Genomic DNA, 25,247 nt, shown 5'->3' with positions numbered 1-25,247 from the left:
GCTGGTTAGAGAATGTGCACCCAGCAGACCCCCTCCCTCCTGCATATTCTGTTACAATGCTCCAGCTCTGACCAGTGGGTGGGGTCGGGAGGGGTGGGACGTGACCATGCCTCTTCAGGGGGCTGCTGTTATACCCCCTCTCAGGGACATTCCTGATTCTCAACACTCTCAGAGGGCCACAACCCCAGACCCAAGACACCCCCAACCTGTAGTCCCAACCCCAGCCTCTAGTACCAGCCCTAGCCCCTAGTTCCATTTCCAGGCTCAACCCCATTCCAAGCTCCAGCACACTCTCATCCCTCAGCCTTGATCCCCTCCACCCTACCCATACAGTCCCTGTTGTATTTTCATTCCTAAATTAATTAGCCCCAGTCCCAAGCCTCAGCCCGTATAGCCCTATCCCATACATCCCCTGACACACTGGCAGCCCCATCCCCCCAGCTTCTAGCCCTTCACTTGAGTGATCCCTGACTGTCTTTATTTTCTCTGTGACTGATTTATTTTTGTGTGTAATCATTGAAGCCATGTGGCCTGGTGAGCACCTCCTCAGGGCTGTTTGAAGGTAAAGAGTCCCACAGGAGGCAGTGTGTTTCCCCAGTTGATGATAGCGCTCTGCTGTGTTCCATTCCCGGCACAGCTGGAAGGTGAGGATTTACTGGGAAGGGAGAGAGGGAGGGAGAAATATAGGGATTGATAGAGGGAAGGGATTTCTCTGGAAATCTACCAGCAAAAGAGAGGAATGGGTGTCATAGCCAAAGTTCAGCACTTTTTGTGTCCATCTGTTTGCTATCATGTTCTTCCCTGTTTGAAGAATTTGTCTTCAAAAAGACTTGGGAGTTAGGACTGCTCAGAATTGTTTAGATGAACTGTGATATGCTGCTGCCTGTAATGTTCTGCCCAGAAATAGTTTTTCACTGGCTCATTGGATGCACACCCATTTTGGTTGCATCTCCTTGCAGAGAGGTGGTTGTTTGTGTGTGTGTAGTGAGAGAAGTTGTTCCCCTGCCATGTGAGGGTCGTGCCTGTGTGAAAGGAGGCTGTGGCCTGAATTCATGGGCCTATTGTTCATCTGCTGCGTCACTGCCTTGCAGAGCTGAGCTGGTGGGGAGGGAGCCTACTGTGCCAAAATGCATGCAAGGCTTTGGGGATTCCAACAAATACCCCCAGGAGTGTGGAGTAGAGGGTCAGTGTGCTCAAGACTGTGATGTACCGCAGCTTTAAGACCAGAGGTAGAAAGCTAAGGATTTAACTCACTCACACCGAGACTTAGGAAATATGTGGTTTCTCCACTCAATAGGCCGTTTGTGTTGGTACATTGCTTTTAAACATCCAACAGAGTAGGGAGTACTGGCAAGTACAGTCAACGTATTTAGCATGGACTTACTGTCCAGTGGCGTAGTCTGCTCAGGTTGCAAGTGGCACTGGTCACTCTCCCACCAGCAGGATCTGACCTCAGCTCTGACATTCAAAGCCCAGTCATTTGACTGTGAGTTTTCCCCAGCCCGACCAGGCATCATGATTCCCCAAGGTCTGGCTTTCGTCCAAGAGTGAAAAGAAGTACTATGCTCAATGTCGGTGTTTTGTCCTACCATAATGACTTTCTGAAGGGTCTTTTGATATTATAATCACTCTGGGTTGGCCTCATATCAACCATTTAAGATCATAATAGAGGCCTCCCGGGTGGTGCAGTGGTCTAAGGCACTGCATCGCAGTGCTAGCTGTGCCACCAGAGACTCTGGGTTCGAGCCCAGGCTCTGTCGCAGCTGGCCGCGACCGGGAGGTCCATGGGGCGACGCACAATTGGCCTAGCGTCGTCCAGGTTAGGAAGGGTTTGGCCGGCGATCCTTGTCTCATCGTGCACTAGCGACTCCTGTGGCGGGCTGGGCGCAGTGCACGCTGACCAGGTCGCCAGTGTTTCCTCTGACACATTGGTGCGGCTGGCTTCCGGGTTGGATGTGCGTTGTGTCAAGAAGCAGTGCGGCTAGGCTGGATTGTGTTTCGGAGGATGCATGGCTCTCGACCTTTGCCTCTCCCTAGTCCGTACGGGAGTTGCAGCGATGAGACAAGACTGTAAATACTACCAATTGGGGAGAAAAAAATAATAGTGGATAGTGTGGACTTTGGCATCCCACTTCCTTCTTTTGAAGCCACTGGCCTTCTGGTGATGTGCTACACAATAATAATGCCACATTCTGTGGAGGCTTGGAGTTTTGTGACAGTAAATGTTAATTCTCTGGTTCCAATTTTTGGACACAAAAGGGCCAGTTTCCCGCAAAGCTCTACTGTGACTGCCTTCTCACTGCACTGGCCTATTTCATTCTCTATTAAACCCAAACACCCCTGAAATCCTATCAATAGAGCCTCCATTTAAAAAGGTTTCTGTTTTCATGTCCTGAAGGACAAGACAAGATTTGATGGCTGGCATCTTATTGTGACTGGAGAGATGCCAGTGCTCCTCAAACAACAAGTTTTAATTTCCACTGCCAATTCTTCTCCCAAGCCGTCACAAACCTGTCTTTACTAGGCAGAGAGAGCGACGCTATTGTTGGAGAGCGACGCTAATGTAATGCATACCTTCTTACTGCTTCTTGCGGCTTATTCATTGCCAGAGAAGAGCTTGAGTGATCTGTGGTGCTATTTATTTTCCTTGAAGACAGAATACATGGTGTTGAATACCGTTAACTTGATATCACACAGGATATGACCCGTTCCTGGAAGGACCTTGGTCATCTTTGTGCTTCTATTTAGTCACGATTGCCTATCTCGACTTCCCCTCTTATCCCATGTTTACTTTCCATTGGGGAGAGCACATGAATGGAAGTCATTTGAAAACAGGACCATAATGCTATGAGGCTGCATCAACCTTGGCTCACAGTACCCTCTAACTAAGGTAGACTGAAGTAAACAATTATAAATGATGTGATGTTGAGCGTTGATTTTATTCACTTGTGGTTGTGGCCAGTATATGTCTGTTTGAATGATGTCACCACCAGTGTGTTGTTGCAACTGGGGTAGAGGGATATCCTGTGTTTCTCTGCATCCTGGCCTGGGTCCTAGGTTAGGTAGGGGGAACACTCTGCCCCTCAGCTCCTAACTAAAGCCTTTCTGTCAGGGATGCTGCTGGGACATTATAGCAACTTGACAATGTGTCAGCTCAATCAAAGAAGTGTTGCTTTGTACCTTTCCCAAGGCCATGGTAGAGCAGAGGGAGCAGAACACTGTGCTCCACTATAGTTACTTATTTTTGATTTACTGTAATCTTACACTGTGAGTTTTACTGTCTGAAATAGGTATTATTTCTAAAACCTTGTGAATGCTTCATGCCCACAACAGTGCACTCATATAAAAGGTTGTGTTCACTGTTGTGAATGCATGTGATAGTAAACACATAAAATGTGTTTAGGGGTGTGTCAGGACTTTTACTTTAATCTCTGTAGTATAGATGACACCAGTTTGTCTGTGACAACCAATCAGAGGGTATGCTACTCACTGACAAGGGCATGAGTACACCACTATCTTTATTTTCAGGATTTGTTTAAAGATAAACATTTTGATTCAGTTATGAGTCAGATTAGACTTTTTTGATGCATTGTGGATTTAGAGTGGATTAACTGTCTTGTCATTTTAAAAAGTGATATTTATGTGCCTATAAATGTGAATAGAGGGGGGGGGGGGGGCCTGCTGGGTGTGGGATTACCCTGGCAGGTTTCTTATGGACCGTAATTGGTGCAGGAATATCAGCAAACTCCATTGTTTGTTCCCTGGGCTCCAAAGCAGATTCAGCAGGGGTTTGTGTGTGTTCTGAGCTCACACACTGGGCCATGCATACTTCACTGCATTGTTAGCGCCACTCTTTTTACTGGCCGCACAATGGTAGTTAATGCCGGACTATAGACAAACAGTTTAAGAGTGCACAAGACAGCCCTTGAAATCAAACACCCAAATTGTTAATTTTGAGGCTTTGTAACAGTCTGAGTGAGTACAAAATGGCAAACACAAGGAACAATGATCACCAGGGCACCCTGTGAATTTCCACCACCCATGGGTCTTTCTCCACCTCGCCCTCTGAGTGTTAGTGCCCAGACTGGACTCTCAAAGAGCCCAGGGTGGGAAATGGGACAGTGAAAGAGGGGGTGAGGGGATGTTTGTATGAGAAAAAACTGAGAACTCAACTCAACAACATTTTCTGTATGTTCCCCTCCCCCTCAACCTGCCCTCTACCCTCTACCCACAGCCCCAGTTGATTACATTTTGAATACAGAGATGATACTACAATCTTCACATATTCCAGCTAAGTAGGCTAAGTGACCTGTAAAACAGTGATGTTTTTCACAAGCTTCTACCCCCTGCTGTCCTTGGATTCTGTACAGTTCTAGACAGGTGAAAGATGCCTAATGTTTTGAAAGAGATAAGACTGCCTTCGTTGATACATTTTAAGGATGTTTTTTTGTGTGGGAATATCCTCGTCTGGGTTACAGGTAATTCCAGTGACACCTGCATATCAGTGAGTCTGTGTACTTGCAGGCTCCTCCTGTGCCCCAGCTGACCCAGGCAGGGATAAGGGTGTCGGGGAGGGGAACAGGCCCAACAGGCCTCAGTGGGTCCTGGAGGTGGTATGGTTAATGATCTGTCTTCTCTGCTCTCCCCTCCACTGCGTGACCTTAACCCCTCGCCTCCCACCCTCCGCTCAAACACTGGAACACCAAGCCTCAGTGACCAATGAGGGTCCTCCACCTCACCCAGTGGTGAGGGGATGTGTGAGGGGGCGAGGTGGTCGGACTTTGGACTCTTTCAGCTCTGTGGACAGATAATGAGTCACTACAGGGACCATAGTACAGTGGTTCTAATGACAGATGAGGGGATTCAAGCACATTCCCAAGCACTAAGTCAGATAGCTTCCTTTTAAGACACATATTTAGTAAGACATCTGTATCTTAACCTATGACTGCTAATCACCGGTCTTGTAATTGAAGTAGTTTCATGTCATTAGCTGTCTGCTATTTATCATGCTGTTTCATTAGTGAATGGTTTTCACTCTCCACTGAGTGAGTCAGCGTTGGTGCTCACCTGGAGCACAGTGTTTGTGTGTCTTTGTGTGTGTGTGTGTGTGTGTGTGTGTGTGTGTGTGTGTGTGTGTGTGTGTGTGTGTGTGTGTGTGTGTGTGTGTGTGTGTGTGTGTGTGTGTGTGTGTGTGTGTGTGTGTGTGTGTGTGTGTGTGAGAGAGAAACAGATGCGTCTGTGTGCGTGCGTCAGGTGTGAGTGGAGTATGTGACTGGTACGTGCGTCAGGTGTGTGCAGTGTGTGTGTATACACAGGCTTCTATTGGACCTGTCCAGTGAGAGGTGCCTATCTGCCTGCCTGCTTGTCCAGGTGAGGCTAAGGGGAATTGAACCACAGTGTGTTAATCTGCACCGTTTGCCTCTAATCCCCCTGGGAGCAGACATTCCTCCTCATAATGAACAGTCCCTCCCTGCCTGCATACTGTATAACATGAATGGGGAGAAAACTGATAGCCTATATTATAAACTGGGTGGTTCAAGCTCTGAATGCTGATTGGCTGTATACCACGGGTATGACAAAACTTGTATTTTTACTGTTCTAATTACGTTGGTAACCAGTTTATAATAGCAATAAGGCACGTCAGGGGTTTGTGATATATGGCCAATATACCACGACTAAGGGCTATATCCAGGCACTCCGCATTGCATCGTGCTTAAGAACAGCCCTTAGCCGTGGTATATTGGCCATATACCACACTCCCTCGTGCATTATTGCTTAAATATCACCTGTGTTTACAGAATCATATTTAGTCAATTAAATATAGGCCCAGTACTGTAACGAGAAAGGCCAGGAGCCACGTGATCTGACCAGGAAAAACTCTGGGCCTTGGGTATAACTTTTATCTAGGGCTTCCAGTTTTTCCTGGTTAGGGAAAATCCTGGCCCTTTGTATCAGTAATGAACCCCATATGAATGTAAGTTCCTGGTTGTTTCTGTGGAGGCGTGCAGCACGGGCATTTCTCACTGTAGTAAACAGAACAAGAAACTGTCAAACCTGTTGTCTGGTATTCTGTCAAGCATAGCCTCATTTCCAGATATTCTCGTTTCTGAACAAATATGTGGGAGCCTGGCTGCTACAATATCTTCTTAAACTGTCACTTTCAGGATATAAAGTAAATCCCTCTCTGACAGCGTCATCACAGCAAAACCTGCTATCTGTTTTTCTATGCAAAACTTAATGCGGGCCTAGATAGAGTACTGTGTGTTGTCAGCTGAGAGGTTACATGAAGTCAGAATTCAGGTTTCCCAGAGTGCATTGACTGCTCTCCCTTAGGACAGCAGCAGCCCAGACAGGCTAGCCAGGGCAGGCTCTCCATTGATAAAACTGGGCAGAGGCAAAGCACACAGGGACCTCCTTTCACACTGTCCTGCCACAGCAGCCAAGTTCATACCAAGACAGGCTGCCACCAACAGTGGGTCATCTAATTATGGAATTTGATCATGTTTAGTGACAAGCGGTGAACAAGCGAGAGCCATAAGGCTTAAGCAGCAGCCCCACAACTGTACAACTCTGGCAGGTAAAGCCATTGAGACATTGGTGTTGGTCATGCTCAGGGGACTCAGAATGAAGTGAGCAGATTTACTGGACTGGACCATTTACCTCAATCTCCCCAGCCTTTTGCGGGTGAGCTTGTTATGAAGGAATTGTTTTGGGAGTCTCTTTGCGGAGGAGTTGTGAAGGAATTTGAGTTGCCTTGTAAATAAGACCGTAGACTTTTGTTTTTAACCAGTTGTCAAGCCAGTATCGCGTCCTTTTCTGTGCAACGTTGCATCTTTCGACCCTGTATTTACTTTGCACTGACCCTTCTGTCGGCTCTCCAGAGCAGTGCTGCAGTGGGCAAGGAGAAGGCTGAAGTGGAGGCAGCCAAGGGGGCAGTGGAGGGCCAGGCGGGACGTCTTAGCCAGGAGGCCGAGAAGCTGAGAAAGCGGGCACATGAGCTGGAGAACGAAGTGGCCAAACTCAACCGCATCATCGATGATGCCAAGCTACAGGAGAGCAAGCTGGGGGACAGAGTCGGCCGGCTTGAGGTGAGGAATAGAGAAACCTTATTTACTGTAACTATAGCAACGGTCATAGAAATTGTTAAAAACTTTTTTTAACAATTTGCATAAATGCAACTGTTGGTCAATGGATGAAGATACTCCAAACTTTTATAATTTGTATAATCCATTAGATGTTGACTGAATTATAGTGCATAAAACATTTACTGGCATGGACAAATAATGAATGGAGTTCAGAGATTTTGGTTGGAATTCAGGTATAAAATGTATTGCCAAACACTTGCTCTGTCTACTCTATACCCTTGGATTAAAAATCAACACGCATGGCTCTAGATTACACCTATCTAAACATACTTTACATTGTTTGCGAGATCAGACATAATATCACTATAATCCGAGTGTTCAATTTCAGAAGTGGCTTTCATTTCAGAGCATGTAATTTGTTAACATTTCAACTGTATTAAATTATTTTTTTCTTAGCTTTAGTGTTCTTATAGATGCAACGGAAAGACAATGTATTCCATTCAGCCCATTTCAGACGTTACCGGAGTGTGTTTGACAGGTCATTACAAACATTTCTGCGGTCGTAACGTTAACCAATAAAACAAATAGGCACAAGCAAAGTATGAAAGAGTCATAGGAGTAAAATGAAAGCAATCAATCCAGCAAGATTTAAGTTACAAGTGGATTTTGCATCTCTCAAACACAGGAAATAGATGGCTGAAAAAGACAGATCCTCGGGTGTAACATGAGCTGCTAGTTATATAAAGGAGAGCCACTGTAAACTGCACAGGAGTGTCAATCAGATTGACAGTAATAAAACTTTTCACATTGAAGATCAGATCTGTTACCTATTGTCTTATGCTGGTGTGTGCATATGTGTATGTGTAAACTCACAGATAGAGAAGAGGCAGCTGGAAGAGTCTTTGGAAGAAATCAAGGAGCAGGAGGAGGAGATGTCACGTGCCAACCGTGCTCTGACCACAAGGTTAGAGGATGTACAGGTAAGATTGACCAGGCTTTGACCACATGGTTAGAGGATGTACAGGTAAGATTGACCAGGCTTTGACCACACGGTTAGAGGATGTACAGGTAAGATTGACCAGGCTTTGACCACACGGTTAGAGGATGTACAGGTAAGATTGACCAGGCTTTGACCACATGGTTAGAGGATGTACAGGTAAGATTGACCAGGCTTTGACCACACGGTTAGAGGATGTACAGGTAAGATTGACCAGGCTTTGACCACACGGTTAGAGGATGTACAGGTAAGATTGACCAGGCTTTGACCACACGGTTAGAGGATGTACAGGTAAGATTGACCAGGCTTTGACCACATGGTTAGGGGATGTACAGGTAAGATTGACCAGGCTTTGACCACACGGTTATCGGATGTACAGGTAAGATTGACCAGGCTTTGACCACATGGTTAGAGGATGTACAGGTAAGATTGACCAGGCTTTGACTCCATGGTTAGAGGATGTACAGGTAAGATTGACCAGGCTTTGACTACACGGTTAGAGGATGTACAGGTAAGATTGACCAGGCTTTGACTACACGGTTAGAGGATGTACAGGTAAGATTGACCAGGCTTTGACTACACGGTTAGAGGATGTACAGGTAAGATTGACCAGGCTTTGACCACACGGTTAGAGGATGTACAGGTAAGATTGACCAGGCTTTGACCACACGGTTAGAGGATGTACAGGTAAGATTGACCAGGCTTTGACCACCCGGTTAGAGGATGTACAGGTAAGATTGACCAGGCTTTGACCACACGGTGTCACACCCTGGCCTTAGTTATCTTTGTTTTCATTATTATTTTAGTTAGGTCAGGGTGTGACATGGTGAATGTATGTGTTTTTGTAGTGTCTAGGGTGGTTGTAAGGTTAGGGGGTTTATTAGAGTAGTTGGGTTTATGTTTAGTATAGAAGTCTAGCTGTGTCTATGGTTGCCTGAAGGGTTCTCAATCAGAGACAGATGTCATTAATTGTCTCTGATTGGGAGCCATATTTAAGGCAGCCATAGGCACTAGGGTTTTGTGGGTAATTGTCTGTGTCTATGTGTAGTGTTTGTGTCAGCACTATCTAGATTGATAGCTTCACGGTCGTCTGTTTGTTGTTTTGTTTCGTTTTCCTTCTGATAATAAAGAGAAGATGTATTTTTCACGCGCTGCGCCTTGGTCCTCTCTCTCTCCTAAAGACGATCGTGACAGAATTACCCACCAAACCCGGATCAAGCAGCGTGACAAGCGGCAACAGGATCAAGGCATCAAGGATTCATGGACATGGGATGAGATATTAGATGGAAAGGGACCTTGGGCACAACCGGGAGAATATCGCCTCCCTCGTGAAGAGCTGGAGGCAGCGAAAGCCGAGAGGAGGCGATATGAGGAGGCAGCACGGAGGCAAGGCTGGAAGCCCGTGAGTACTACCCAAAAATTTCTTGGGGGGGGGGCTAAGAGGTAGTGGGCCGAGGGCAGGTAGGAGACCTGCGCCCACTTCCCAGGCTAACCGTGGAGAGCGGGAGTACGGGCGGACACCGTGTTACGCAATAGAGCGCACGGTGTCTCCTGTACGTGTTCATAGCCCGGTGCGGGTTATTCCACCTCCCCGCACTGGTAGGGCTAGATTGGGCATTGAGCCAGGTGCCATGATGCCGGCTCAACGCGTCTGGTCTCCAGTGCGTCTCCTCGGGCCGGCATACATGGCACCAGCCTTACGCATGGTGTCCCCGGTTCGCCTACATAGCCCGGTGCGGGTTATTCCACCTCCCCGCACTGGTCGGGCGACGGGGAGCATTCAACCAGGTAAGGTTGGGCAGGCTCGGTGTTCAAGGGAACCAGTACGCCTGCACGGTCCGGTATTTCCGGCGCCACCTCCCCGCCCCAGTCCAGTACCACCAGTGCCTCCTCCACGCACTAGCCCTATGGTGCGTGTCTCCAGCCCTTTACCACCAGTGCCTACACCACGCACCAAGCCTCCTGTGTGTCCCCAGAGTCCTGTGCGTCCTGTTGCTGCTCCCCGCACTAGCCCTGAGATGCGTGTCCCCAGTCCGGTACCACCAGTTCCGGCACCACGCACTAGGCCTAATGTGCGCTCCCAGGGTCCAGTATGCCCTGTTCCTTCTCCCCGCACTAGCCTGAAGGTGCGTGTCCTTAGCCCGGTGACTCCAGTTCCGGCACCACGCACCAGGCCTACAGTGCGCCTCATCCGGCCAGAGCCATCCGTCTGCCCAGTGCCATCTGAGCCATCCGTCTCCCCAGCGCCATCTGAACCATCCGTCTCCCCAGCGCCATCTGAGCCATCCGTCTGCCCAGTGCCGTCTGAGCCATCCGTCTGTCCCGAGCCATTAGAGCCGCCCGTCTGTCCCGAGCCGTCAGAGCCGTTAGTCAGTCAGGAGCCGCTAGAGCCATTCGTCAGTCAGGATCTGCCAGAGCCGCCAACCAGACAGGATCTGCCAGAGCCGCCAACCAGACAGGATCTGCCAGAGCCGCCAACCAGACAGGATCCGCCAGAGCCGCCAACCAGACAGGATCCGCCAGAGCCGCCAACCAGACAGGATCCGCCAGAGCCGCCAACCAGACAGGATCCGCCAGAGCCGCCAACCAGACAGGATCCGCCAGAGCCGCCAACCAGACAGGATCCGCCAGAGCCGTCAGCCAGCCATGAGCAGCCAGATCCGTCAGCCAGCCATGAGCAGCCAGATCCGTCAGCCAGCCATGAGCAGCCAGATCCGTCAGCCAGCCATGAGCAGCCAGATCCGTCAGCCAGCCATGAGCAGCCAGATCCGTCAGCCAGCCATGAGCAGCCAGATCCGTCAGCCAGCCATGAGCAGCCAGATCCGTCAGCCAGCCATGAGCAGCCATATCCGTCAGCCAGCCATGAGCCGTCTAGCCAGGATCCGCCAGAGCCAGCCAGCCAGGATCCGCCAGCCAGCCAGGATCCGCCAGAGCCAGCCAGCCAGGATCCGCCCTTCAGTCCGGTGCTGCCCCTTATCCTGGTGCTGCCCCTTATCCTGGTGCTGCCCCTTATCCTGGTGCTGCCCCTTATCCTGGTGCTGCCCCTTATCCTGGTGCTGCCCCTTATCCTGGTGCTGCCCCTTAGTCCGGTGCTGCCCCTTAGTCCGGTGCTGCCCCTTAATCCAGTGGGGTTAAGTTGGCGGGTGGTCAGTTGGAGGAGGCTACGAAAGCGGGTAGTGACTATGGTGGGGTGGGGACCACGACCAGTACCAGAGCCGCCACCGTGGACAGACGCCCACCCAGACCCTCCCCTAGACTTTATGCTGGTGCGCCCGGAGTTCGCACCTTAAGGGGGGGGTTATGTCACACCCTGGCCTTAGTTATCTTTGTTTTCATTATTATTTTAGTTAGGTCAGGGTGTGACATGGTGAATGTATGTGTTTTTGTAGTGTCTAGGGTGGTTGTAAGGTTAGGGGGTTTATTAGAGTAGTTGGGTTTATGTTTAGTATAGAAGTCTAGCTGTGTCTATGGTTGCCTGAAGGGTTCTCAATCAGAGACAGATGTCATTAATTGTCTCTGATTGGGAGCCATATTTAAGGCAGCCATAGGCACTAGGGTTTTGTGGGTAATTGTCTGTGTCTATGTGTAGTGTTTGTGTCAGCACTATCTAGATTGATAGCTTCACGGTCGTCTGTTTGTTGTTTTGTTTCGTTTTCCTTCTGATAATAAAGAGAAGATGTATTTTTCACGCGCTGCGCCTTGGTCCTCTCTCTCTCCTAAAGACGATCGTGACACACGGTTAGAGGATGTACAGGTAAGATTGACCAGGCTTTGACCACATGGTTAGAGGATGTACAGGTAAGATTGACCAGGCTTTGACTACACGGTTAGAGGATGTACAGGTAAGATTGACCAGGCTTTGACCACATGGTTAGAGGATGTACAGGTAAGATTGACCAGGCTTTGACTACACGGTTAGAGGATGTACAGGTAAGATTGACCAGGCTTTGACCACAAGCTCGGGTGAATTAACTGATGAGAATAATAAAGCATAAGTGCTGGTCCTCCTTACCATTCTGACATATCTTTCTAAACTCTTTCTGTTCCAGAGGAACTTGACCAAGCTGAACCATGACCACAGAGAGCTGGAGGAGAGGCTGAAGGAGGAGAGGAGTCAAAAAGAACAGTTCAAGAACACTAAGAATGAGATAGAGGACGAGAGGAGTCTGCTGGACCGCACAGTGGAGAAACTACAGAGGGAGGTGAGTGGACCAACTAAAGGCCTTCGGACATCCTTGCTTTAGTCAATCAAATATCACACCACAGGGATGTGTCAGTGTGTGCATGCATGTCTGTTTGTTAGCAAGGCTAACTCTACCTTCTCCCTGTAGATGAGTGAGATTGTGGAGGCCTCTCAGTCGTCCACCCAGGAGCTGCAGGAGCAGATAGACGTGTACAAGGAGAAGAACCGTCGGGAGCTGGCTGAGCTTCAGAGACAGCTGAGGGAACGGGGTGTGGAGCTGGACAAGTCCTGCCTGGCTGCTAAGTCCCTGCAGGAGGAGGTGGGTTGGCCAGTGCTCCCCATGACAATGGAGAATGACCTATTGTCCTGACTCAGTTTGTTGTAAACCCCCACTCAGGGTTTGTACAGTGAGGTCATGGCTTTGGAATGTGTGTCCTCTCCCCTCTTATGCTTCCCCTTTGCCCTGAACTGGACCAGAAGGTCACAGCTGTAGAGATGCCTGGTGGCCTGGTGGTATTACAGGGCTGAATAGGTTAGATAATGTATATTTTATTTTCATAGATATCTGTGGTTTAGCATGAAGAGTTGGAGCTCTGGAGGGTGGGAAGAGAAATCTGAATCATTGTTTTTCTATAGGTGAAGCATCAAAATGTTTCAGCGATCTAGAACTTCAGACACTAGGATGCATTTATGAACCTCTTTTAATTTAACAAAATATTAAAGTATTAGCTGTGACTTTATCTTACATTACATCCATTGTTCTCATACATTAAGGGAGTTGTAGCTAGGTAGGCTTATGGAATTTGGAGTGCGCCTCTATAAAGTTCTTCATGGCATTTTGCCTCAATTGAGGAATTCTCCAGCTAATGTTTTTATAATTACTATGGTTCATTTTCACAATCTAGCTATAACCCCTTAGTAGCTGTGGTCTGCCCCACATAATGTTGTTATAACCCAGGGCCAGTGCTCATTGGGTATGGTTTGACCTACTAAACACTTTGGAATGTTTTTGTTGAATATGGGATAAGCATTGCTTATTTGATCTAATAATGCCCTCCCTCATTGTGTGTCTAACCCCTGCAGAATGTCATTAAAGAAAACCTATTTCCTACAGTAGGTTAAAGACAGGTGGCCAGACTCAGTCCAACACAGTTCAAACTCCATTGGAATTGTGCTCACTTTTTCCATGGAAATGTGTCAGTTTCACAGAAGAGAGAGGCCTTGCTGCTAAGGGTTCATCTTTGTGTTGTAGTCTACCCAGTGTAATGTAGTCTACCCAGTGTAATGTAGTCTACCCAGTGTAATGTAGTCTACCCAGTGTAATGTAGTCTACTCAGTGTAATGTATATGCACAGATGGGATATGCTGATGTATCTTTGTCCAGCTGGTCTACAGGAAGAGGGGGATGTAGTGTCATTGTTGTGAGAGCTGGAATGACTGATCACACATCCTCCTCTCCTCCCCGCTGATCCATACAGTCCTCTAAGGCCTGGTGATGAGGTCACTTTCATCTGCTTCAGATCTCCAGTCTGTCCCAACCCCCACATCTATCTTATAAGCATGCCCATTAAGACCTGCTAAAGACAAATGTATTTTCTTCTTTCATCTTCTTCACTCACCAGGCTAGTGTTTGCGAAAGTTTCTCTTAAGTCACTATTGTTAAAGGAACAGATGGCATGTTGTGGCCACTGCTGAAATTGCATTGCTAAAGCAAACATGACAGGTAGGGATGTTACTGTAACAGTATGACACGTGTGGTTTATTTGTTCGCTGTGCCGTACTGGTAAATGAGTAGGAGGCATTCACAAAACCTGTTGTTCATTCCCATTCTGTTTAAAAAGTATGTGTGGTGTGTGTCCTGCAGCTGAGCCATGTGGAAGAAGACCTGAGGCAGTGTAAGAGGGAGAGGGATGATGCGGTCCTCAAGGAGAAGGCCCTGGATCAGAAAGTCTACCACCTGGAGGTGGAGGCAGAGATCAAAGCCCACTCCAAGGATGACAAAATCCGACAGGTGAAACTCATGGAGGTATGGAGGAATATCTTTATTAATTTCACATGGTCTCTAAATTATACACTTTATACATGTGTTCATGGAGACTTTCTTCTGCCATTTAAAGTGTCAGACTTTTTGTGCTGTATTAATTGGTTATCTTTGAGTCTTCAGTCTATGCTAGTCCTTCCATTTCGTCTCTGTTTGTACTCCAGTCCTGAGGAAGGAACAGTTCCCAGCTAGCACATAATGTTCTGAGAACCATGTTTCTCAGAGCTGGTGAGAGCAGGGTTGTCCTATGGTTATTTTGCATACAACCTTCCCACAACTTTCTGGGAATGGTGCAGGATAGTTGATTGGTTTTAGAACATTCTTAGCACATTTAAGGAACTTGACAAGATAACATTATTTTCTTGGTATTTCATTACTTTAACAGAATGTTTCCTAAAGGTTCAAACATGGTTACATTTAGTAAAAATGCCCGTAATGTCCTAGGAACGTTCTCCAACTGGTTTGACATTGGGCATATTCTCAAATAGTTCAGAGAACGTTAAGAAACTATGTTGTTCTGTGGGTATTTCAGTACTTGCTGAGTCGACTAATTCCATTGATAGAGAACAGAAGATTATTGAAGTTTGAGAGATAAGCAGCATGTTATTATGCACATCTGGTTAAAATAGTATGCACGTGTTCAGTGCGTGATATTGGAAATATGTATCTGATTGGATGCGCATAGCTTAATTGGCAGGCCCTCATTGGTTGTTGGCCAGGGTATTCAAGTGTGCTACCTTTGAGCGGGTGCAGATGGACTCAGCTTGGAACCGGCTATGCTTTATCCGCTGTCATGTTGGAAATAAACCGTTTCCATTATGTTAATGCTTTATACTCTCTAGTTTCTCTTTGCAATATCTAAAAAGAACCTCCTTCCTTTAACCAGGGATGCAACAATTTATAGGTTTGAATCTCACTGATGCCGTGTCACAATAAAAGATTAAATGCCTAAGGAAATTAATTTCTATGTGTCCTATCTATGCTTGGAGATAAAGGGTTCAAGCAAAATTAGATAGCAGTATTATTAAAAGTGTTATTAAACGATTCAGTGAACATTTTAATGAAATTATTCAAAAACCTCCAAATAACCTAGAAATTCCTTTCTCAGACCGTTAATAAAACCTCCTAGGAAAGCATTCAAGGAACCAGAGTAAAACATTCTCAGGACCTCCCTGCAACCAAAAAATGCACGTTCCCAGAACAGGCAACATTTTTACTTCTGTTCTCAGAACATGTAAAAAAAAAAATGTTTTACCGGTCAGGAAATGTATAGCTTCCCATAACCAATGTGAAATCAAAAACATACAATCCCACAACTTCCAAGGAACAAAATGTGCTAGCTGGGTTCTTTCCTGAGTTTGTTATAGACAGAAGTCATGTGTACTGCAGGCCTCTGCTGTTGACGGTGGTGTGATGGCAAAACACTGCAGAAGGAAATCTAAAGCTGTCATTCAGAAAAGCAACCCCATGTTTATAGCAAGGTCAAATAATAATGTCATTGTTATTACCATTGTCAATGTTGATGCTGTGTACTGCAGGACAGGATCAATCAGCTGGAGCTGGATCTGGATGAGGAAAAGCAAAGTGGAGACCTGCTGATTGTCAGGATAGACCGAGGCAGAGAACAGGTGAGTCCCTTACCACTATCCCTGACTGACCGCTCTAACTGACCTCCAGTCAGTGGGGCATTCTAACATTCATTAATCATGGTTCACCAAGGTCATTCACCAATTTGTCTCTGACTCTCCTGTGACCGGGAGTCACACTCCTAAACTCCATTAACTTCCTTATCATCTGCAAAAGACAGAAAGCATTTCAAGTACAGTCATTCCAGAGCAGCTTGGCATAATACATCTAAGCTTACACCCTGTATCAGTTATTTGTGCTTGTCTGCCATCCCCTCCTGCCATTGACAGCTCAAATACCCACACACACAGACCTACACACCGAGCCATTCTTTATTGCGTGTGTGTGTGTGGGCCCCCCCCCCCCCCGTATGGAACAGCTCCCCAAAAATCCCACTATCCCAGTTAATTTGTGTTCTAGAGAGCAGAGGGGTTATTGCCATGTAAGAGGATCTTGCATAATCGTTCAGTTTGGCAGGCTGCCTGCTCGGTGTAAAAGCGCCAATCCAATTTTCATGCATCAGTCACAAAAGACCCCTTTTAATGCACCACCTCAGCCAAAATATGCACACTGCCAAATGTATCGAGTTTATGGCTATGGAGTTCACTTAGCTGTGACTGCGTCTCAGGGACAAATCCATTTCTTGTGGCTGATCATAGTTCTCACATCCTGAGGGAGTCAGACCTCAACACTGCACCTTTCCTTCCCCTCTGATAAACCTGCTGATGTAGCCATTATAAACTCAGATTGAGATAAGAGTACATGCTTCCTGAAGAAAGAGTTGTTGTCAGAAAGGGTTGCTAACTCAAATCAGGAGACTGTTGGTTCGGTGCTTTTTCATGAGCAAGTGACATTATTCCAGATACAATTCATGTACAGGACAAGCTTTTTACTCTAGGATGTATTTTGTATTATTCAACACGTGCTAAGGGCATTTACCTCCAAGGATCTACCCTGTTGCAATACCTCTGCAATTCACTGTGCTCTCATTGATTTACATCATGCAATCATGATGCATGCTTCATGTTTAACAAAGATAGGACTAGTTATTTTACGGTCAGGTTCATTGTCCCGCAATGGTAAGATTAAAGGGCTAAGTCTGCACAGTCCTCCAACCTTGAAATGGATGAAAACGTAAAGACCTGAACAAAAGTATGAGAGGCCTAAAAGGAGTGAACAAGTACTTACATTTCCTTAAAGGCAAGAAACTCCTGGCACAGAGAAAAGAGTAGCACTAGACAAAGTGGCATTACCGCAACACTGGGCCAAGGTGAGTTGCCAAGGCAACAGTGGCGTGGTGTACAGTCATAGGGAAGTGGATGGGGTTAGGATAGGAGGATGTGGTGGTTGGGGGGAGAGGGGGACGGAGAGAGTGGGGTCTGCATGGCCATGATGGCTGGAAGTGAAGGGGGGCGGGGGCGGCAGGAAGAACACCTGCGTCTCTCCTGGCACCAGGTGCTCTTCTCCTGTCTAAATGAGAGTAATCTCTCCTCTCTCCTCCCGCCGTCTCTCACAAAGCAGATTAGTGTCTGCTGTCTGTTCCAGTCTGCTGAATCAGCTCCCTCAAGCACTGCACCGGGCACACCAGTTATGTGGCCCATCGTTCATCAGAGCAGCCCACTGTCACACACTAATTGGCATAAAATATCACCCATACTAAGCTCCCCTTGCAAAAAAATGTGTCGATTAGTTGTCTTTTTTCCATCCTCATCTGTATTCCCTTCTCTTGAACTAGTCTCTCTCTCACTCTCTCACTCTCTCACTCTCTCACTCTCTCACTCTCTCACTCTCTCACTCTCTCACTCTCTCACTCACACAATGAAGTAGTTTGAGTTTGTAATCCTAACTAATTAAAGCAAACCAACCAGGAGTCAAAGGTTGTTTATTATTCTTGGTTGCTAATCTTTCACAGAAATAGTCAAGCTTAAAAGCTAACATTTACATTTTTCTCTGTCTGGCTTTTGGAAGAAGTTCAACTCCCTGAGGAATTGTGGGGCTTAAGTGCATTCCTAGCACTAGCTATGATAGGTTCATCTAAATATGACTGATTTATTACTCTGAGTCTATCTGAATGTAGATTACTGAGAGCTGACGTGAGATCAGTTCAGGGGAATGCAACCAAATAAGAATATCCAAACCCCCAATTAGCTACAGGAAGGCTCTTTCCACCTTGAGTAAGACACTACAACAACTGCACACCTACACATATAGGAAGGGTTCTTCCTACCGACACACAAGCAGCCTCTCATAATAATTGTGTTCTCAGAGTGTGTAACCATTGCGATGACAGTCCTCTCCGCTCTGGTTGACAGGTAGAGCAGATGAGGAATGAACTCCTGCAGGAGAGGGCTGACAGACAGGACCTGGAGTGTGACAAGATGACCTTGGAGAGACAGGTACACACTGCCCTGTTCTGCCCACTCCTTCCTCCCTTCCTGTCTGGGGGGAAACAACAGCAGTCTATCTGTGAAAAGTCCATTAGGCTCATACCAAAACATGCACTCATCTAATCCATCTCTGTCTTTTATCTTTCCTTCTCTGTCTCCATCTCTATAGTCTCCTGCTCTGAAAATGGTCTTGTTGATCAAAACATTAGCTAAATGAAGTAGAATTAAGACTGTGTATCAAAGTTGTTTCTCACACTGTTTCTAACAGAACAAGGACCTGAAGAGCAGAATAGCCCATCTGGAGGGCTCCCAGAAGTCTAACAAGGAGGGCCTGGTGAGCCAGCTGGACAGCCGGATCCAGGAGCTGGAGGAGAGGCTGGAGGGAGAGGAGCGGTACGGTTAGGGTTGGGGTTGGTTTGGGTTCCTAGCGAGAGATGGGGTTGGGGTAGAGATGGGATCCTAGGGAGAGGTGGGGTTGGGGTAGGGGTTGGAGGGAGAAGAGAGGTCCTGATATAGGGACCAGTGCTGCCTACAGACTCATTACAGAAGCTGTCTGGCTCTCATAGTTAAGTAGGTCACATTGCACTTAACCTTGGTTCATTGGGTTGGTTAGTTTAGTTTTACATTCTTAGGTCATACTGTGTACTATGTGTAGATGTATGCAGTATGTGGCATATGGCAAATTACCTTGTGGTTTCCAGAGCGTTCTATGTACTGCTACAGTATGTGACATGTAGCAGATCGGTAGTCTTACCCATGATGCTGTGTTTTCTAGGGACCGTGCCAACCTGCAGCTGGTGAACCGGAAGCTGGAGAGGAAGGTGAAGGAGATGATGATGCAAGTTGATGAAGAGCACCACTCACTGCAGGATCAGAAGGACCAGGTCAGGATGCAACATGCACATATATATACACACACACACACACACACACACACACACAGTCGTGTTTAACACATACACACACACACACACACACACAGTCGTGTTTAACACATACACACACACACACACACACACACACAGCTGTTTTAACCCTCTGTGTTCCTCTTGCAGCTGAACCTGCGTCTGAAGGCCCTGAAGAGGCAGATGGACGAGGCGGAGGAGGAGATTGACCGGCTGGAACACGGCAAGAAGAAGCTGCAGAGAGACCTGGATGAACAGCAGGAGGCCAACGAGCAGCTCCAGAGCCAGCTCAAATCCCTGCGCAGCGAGATGAGGTAAAAATGCTAAATACACAAGGCTAACAGAAGACGCTAAGAACATGCTCATTCGGCTTTGGTATTTGTTCACCTAGTTAATTGTAATGCAGCTCTAGCCAGCTGAAGCTAACAGCATGCACCAAGAGATTCCACAGTGTAAAGCACATGCTTATGAAGTTTCACAGGGGCACGCACATTATGTAAACCCACTGTAAAACATCTGAACATATTCCCTACCACTGCTCTAGGGTATTACTCACACCTTCCTGAGCAATGTAGTCTAACACGAACATATTAAAATGCAATGTGTGTAGGCTTTAGCCCACTTTCTCTCAAACTGTAACTCTTTCATACTGTGTAAACTACCTTACCCAGCCCTCCACCCAGAATAACACTAGTTTCCCCTCCGTGAAGGCGTAAGACCAACTCTGCTCCTCTGGACGACGATGATGAGGATGACATTAGCACGGACGGAGAGACCTACTTCCGCTCTTCATCTGGCTATAAACGCTCTTCTAGCCAAGACAACATCATATCAACATTCTCTTTGTGAACCAACACAATGAAGAGAATGTTATTAAAACTACAGAAGGACCAAGTGGACTGACTCCTATTCAGAGAGACCACTTTCAGGTCACAATGTGCTTTTGGAAAACTGGTCAAATAGCATAGTGATGTGTGTTTGCTCTTCCTTTCACAGTACATAGATTGACAGGGAATGGTTAGATAATAGTTATTGATTAATTACAATGTCTTGTAAATTATTGATTATAATTTAGCAATAGTTGAATTATCAGCACAATTTCTAAGTTCTTAGTTAATCATTGCACGTGTCTTCTTACATCTTATGAATGATCCAGCAATGAGATGTAAAGGGAATCCAATTATTCACCTTGTAATGCACTGTAAAGGACAGCATTCTGTAACCTCTTATGCCTTTTTGAAATGTATTAATCCCTCACTAGATTTTATATCCTTAATCAAATATGTTAAGCCGCTTATCAAGTCTGATAGCAACAAACGTAATTTGAAACATTCATTTTTGTATTGTGCATTAGAATATCTATTCAATTTTGTAATGAAGTCAGGCATTAAGGTCTTAAATTGATTTGAGTGAAATATTTGCTATTTATTTACTGTTGAATATATGAAGAAGTGGCTGAATGAAGGGCAATATGTTTTTAGGGAAATTTGTATGAGGGATTCTTCTTTATACAGATGCTTTTTTGTATCTTAAAAGAAAAACCTGAATAAGGAATAGTAATCCATCCATGATGTTAGCGTGGTCTACGGAAAACATCTCTGTTTTATCACTTCTGTTTTCAGGTTTATGACTCCTGACTTATTGCAGTATTCAGCCCTGCCTTTATTAAAATAAGATACAGTAGAACATTTATAAAGACGGTTTAGATCACCGTTCTCAAATCAAGGTTCTACTATGTATTTTTAGTTGGGCTTTTCTACTAACTACCGGGACTGCTCTGTTACTCCTGAGATTATTGTTTAAATCGTCAATAGTCCATTTTTTTGCATTATAGTAACAAACACATTCCTTACTTTTGCTTAAAAGTGATTCATCTCTGTATTTCATAGAAATATGACTTTTACCAGAAACATGTTACAATGTGAGAAGAAGCTATTTATGTTTATGGTATATCCTCCAAGAACAAAACAGTGTTAATATTGGACATACGAGTCAATCTACTATAAAATGAACAATATTTTTTTTGTTGAATACCTGTGTTTGTATTTGCTATGTGGATCTGTGGGAGCATATTATTATGCTATATGATCATACAGTCAGTACCTGTTATAAGCATCTGTTGTGCCTATCTATTATCTGTTGGAGGGGACTGTCCTCTGTTATGCAAGTTTATATGATGGGGGAGTTTCTACAGATGAGCTGTATTGACAATCGATCTGTTTAGCTACACTGTGATGATTTGCACTGTCTGAGGGATTATTTCTGAAGGCGTCCAAGGCTGTTGCCATATGGAATGAAGAGGCCTTTGGCTGTGTGCCTCCTCCAGTCGTTTTGGAGTGGGGGGTTGAGATGAAATACTGCCGCTACCTCTCTGTGTGTACACATCTGTACTTTGCTGAGACTAAAAACCCTGCTAAAAACCCTGCTAAAATTAAATAAAGTTATCCTCACATGCTTATTGTCTCTGTAAATTATACTGCTGATCACATCTGTCTCTTCTAATCTATTTAGGTACACAAAATATGCAACTTTGGAGAGTGTTTAGTTGTATGAGGAAGATGAAAGGATTGACCTCAGTGGTGTGTGAATGCTTTATGATCCTCTCAGGGTGACCTCATTCATTCCACGTATTATTTTATCGTCTGGCCAAAGCAGCTGTGTCAATATCAGCCCCTCCATATTTAATATGGAGCTCAGTGGGCCAGTATTTTCCTGCTGAAGCCTATTGATCCTGTGTCCAGCACCTGACACCAAAGTACAGCAGGGCAGGTCCTCCAAGGTCTCAGGGGTAAAGGACATGATTGATCCCTTGTGTTAAAGAGATATGCACCCTCCCATCATATGTGGGAGGGTGCAAAGCAGGCTGCATTAGGAGATATGACTTCATTATTTTTAAAGGTATTTTACAGTTGACTACAGAGGAAGAAAGGGAGTAGAGACAAGGCTTTCTTATCCTCAGCAAGACTGGCAGGTCATTGTTCCCAGGTCGTGACCTGCATTTGTCACCATTCTGTGGAGAACAAACAAATTAACCTTTTAAATGCGTGGGGATCATCTCTGGCCCCTCTGTCAGCCCAAGCAGCATACACACACACTGGGAGTGCACTGCTCGGGGTGGGGCTCTTGTGAGGGCTTTGAAGAATGACTATTCTTGAAATTCTTGTCCCGTGCTTGGTTGAACTCATGCAGTAGTTGGTGAAAGAGGGAAGTGGGGAGCAGAAAACTGTCATGAGGTAGTAACTTTACAATTGCAAAATATTAAGCTGTCGTGGTTGGTGGCTGTGGTGATTTGCTGTAAAGTTAAAAGTATTGGACCATGATCTCAGACACTATTTTAGCTCAAGTCTCAATTGTATAACTTTTAGAATGTTTTAGTTGAGATTGAAGAATATCTTGTTCTTTCAGATAATATTGAACAATGAAAAGAAGTGGTCCGACCAACTATTTATAACTTTCTCAAAACTGTACATGGTACTCTGCTGACCTCTAGCTGTAGAAATGCTAAAGGCACACGTTAGAAGGTACAACATCCGGAATGTTGGCTATGTTTTTTCTGCTGTAAATTGTGTTCTCACATCCTCTTGATATTCTTCTCTAAACTGGTAAAATGCATGCTTGCCTGTTGGTGAGATGGGAAGGAAGCATGACATGGTAAAGATGAAGAGGGGCCATTATTATCCACCCATTATTTTAGAATGTTGCATTTTTCCAACTCCTGAAACAGCTTTTTCCTGCAGTTTTATCATTTTAATAATGCACATTGATTCTTTAAGAACTTTTATGCCTTAGGAGTTTAGTACAACTGCCACTGGGATGTAGTATCATAACCCAATAATTAAAGCAATTTTAGTGTCTTCTAAAGTCTAGAAACCAGGCATACCTGCTGGCAACATATGGAATCACATACCATTACTACATATGGAATCATGTAGTAACCAAAACAGTGTTAAACAAATCAAAATATATTTTAGATTTTAGGTTCTTCAAAGTAGACACCCTTTGCCTTGATGACAGCTTTGCATACTCTTGGTATTCTCTCAACCAGAACAGACGCAACAATGTTATTGATAATGTATTACTGGAAACTCAAATATTGCAATATCAAGTACAGTAAATCTGATAACCTCATGCAACATCCAAGATGAGAATATATGAGAATATCCAAGATGACGTAGCAGTCAGACGTCTTTTGTCCTCGTCCTGCCGTGTCCCGTGTATATATCTTTTATTATATTTTTTCTTCGCATATCTTTTTTATATTTTTCCTAAACCTCAACTTCAATATACTCTCCTGCAACCCGCCTCATCCAATGTGGTATGGATCTGCTATTTTCAAAAGTATTTTTCTTTACTTTCGAACCGGAATCCCCCAACAGAAGCTAGCCAGCTAACTAGCTACTAGCTAGTAGTCAGCTAACCACTGCTAACGGTCATCAGCTGACCTCTAGCTCCGAAATCTCTCCCCAGTTTGCACAACGCGATTCAAACCAGAGCATACAGGACTTATTTTCTCTCCATATCCCCGAATTCCTACCGCAAGATCTGAAGCTTTTCGTCTGGATCATCGCATCTAGCTAGCTGGAATCCGAGTGGCTACTCCTGGCTAACGTCTCTGTCCCGAAGCAAGCTGCTAGCTTGCTAGCCCCGCCCCGCTAGCTGTCGGAATCGCCATGTCTCCAGCCAGCTTAACTACTCACTGGACCCCTATGATCACTCGGCTACGCATGCCTCTCCCTAATGTCAATATTCCTTGTCCATTGCTGTTCTGTTTAGTGATTATTGTCTTATTTCACTGCAGAGCCTCTAGCCCTGCTCAATATGCCTTAGCTAACCCTTCAGTTCCACCTCCCACACATGCGGTGACATCACCTGGTTTAAATGATGTTTCTAGAGACAATATCTCTCTCATTGTCACTCTATGCCTAGGTTTACCTCCACTGTATTCACATCCTACCATACCTTTGTCTGTACATTATGCCTTGAATCTATTCTAACGCGCTCAGAAACCGGCTCCTTTTACTCTCTGTTCCGAAAGTACTAGACGACCAGTTCTTATAGCCTTTAGCCGTACCCTTATCCTACTCCTCCTCTGTTCCTCTGGTGATGTAGAGGTTAATCCAGGTCCAGCAGTGCCTAGCTCCACTCCCATTCCCCAGGCACTCTCATTTGTTGACTTCTGTAACCGTAAAATCCTTGGTTTCATGCATGTTAACATTAGAAGCCTCCTCCCTAAGTTTGTTTTATTCACTGCTTTAGTACACGCCGTGTCTGAATCCTGGCATAGGAAGACCACCAAAACCCTGAAATTTCCATCCCTAACTATAACATTTTCCGTCAAGATAGAACTGCCAAAGGGGGCGGAGTGGCAATCTACTGCAGAGATAGCCTGCAGAGTTCTGTCATACTATCCAGATCTGTGCCCAAACAATTCGAGCTTCTACTTCTAAAAATCCACCTTTCCAGAAACAAGTCTCCCACGCTTAACCAGCATGGCTACCACAGCATTCTGCAGCAATACGCCATCCCATCTGGTTTGCACTTAGTGGGACTATAATTTGTTTTTCAACAGGACAATGACTCAAAACACACCCCAAAACACTCCTTGCCTGGTCCAGTCAGTGTGCCCCCTCTTAAGTTTAGTAATTAATTTAACAAAACAAAAACGTTATTTATTTTATATTATTTAAGATGACAAATCTGAGGGGGCAAGTGCCCATGTGACCCCTATGGGCATGACACCTCTGAAGAAGTTGCTTTTTCATGAGGGGAGAGAAAGAACATTTTACACAATACATATTGAGAGACTGACACTGCTGGAAGATGAATTGTAGACAGTGTTAATGGGCAGGCATGCTGATTGATGTATGATCTCTATGGATGAAAGCGTTAATGATGAGGTAGCTAATGAATCTCAATAGGGGGCTGTGGCCCCTGGCAGATGGCTTTTATCACCCAGCCTCAATAGACCCAGAGGGAGAGAGAGGATGGCTGCCTTCCACACCCACTGGCTCCCATTCACACCC

At 45.6% G+C, this 25,247-nt stretch overlaps 1 protein-coding gene across 1 annotated transcript in view; it reads left to right on the top strand.

Moving 5' to 3' along the window:
* Positions 1-21,677, top strand: part of LOC120047292 (cingulin-like protein 1) — a 40,949-nt gene extending 19,272 nt beyond the window's left edge. Inside the window, exons 9-19 of the mRNA XM_038992820.1 lie at positions 6,882-7,088; positions 7,961-8,065; positions 12,132-12,284; positions 12,414-12,584; positions 14,130-14,291; positions 15,845-15,934; positions 18,245-18,328; positions 18,588-18,712; positions 19,095-19,203; positions 19,375-19,538; positions 19,935-21,677. Coding sequence (XP_038848748.1) covers positions 6,882-7,088; positions 7,961-8,065; positions 12,132-12,284; positions 12,414-12,584; positions 14,130-14,291; positions 15,845-15,934; positions 18,245-18,328; positions 18,588-18,712; positions 19,095-19,203; positions 19,375-19,538; positions 19,935-20,073 — 1,509 coding nt within the window. The 3' untranslated portion in view covers positions 20,074-21,677. The remainder of the gene's footprint in view (positions 1-6,881; positions 7,089-7,960; positions 8,066-12,131; positions 12,285-12,413; positions 12,585-14,129; positions 14,292-15,844; positions 15,935-18,244; positions 18,329-18,587; positions 18,713-19,094; positions 19,204-19,374; positions 19,539-19,934) is intronic.
* The last annotated feature ends 3,570 nt before the right edge of the window (positions 21,678-25,247 follow it).

This window comes from Salvelinus namaycush, chromosome 1, assembly GCF_016432855.1.
Source record: "Salvelinus namaycush isolate Seneca chromosome 1, SaNama_1.0, whole genome shotgun sequence".
Taxonomy (NCBI): Eukaryota; Metazoa; Chordata; class Actinopteri; order Salmoniformes; family Salmonidae; genus Salvelinus; species Salvelinus namaycush.
The sequence above is the reverse complement of the archived record's forward strand: the minus strand, read 5'-3'. Positions and strand labels throughout refer to the sequence as shown.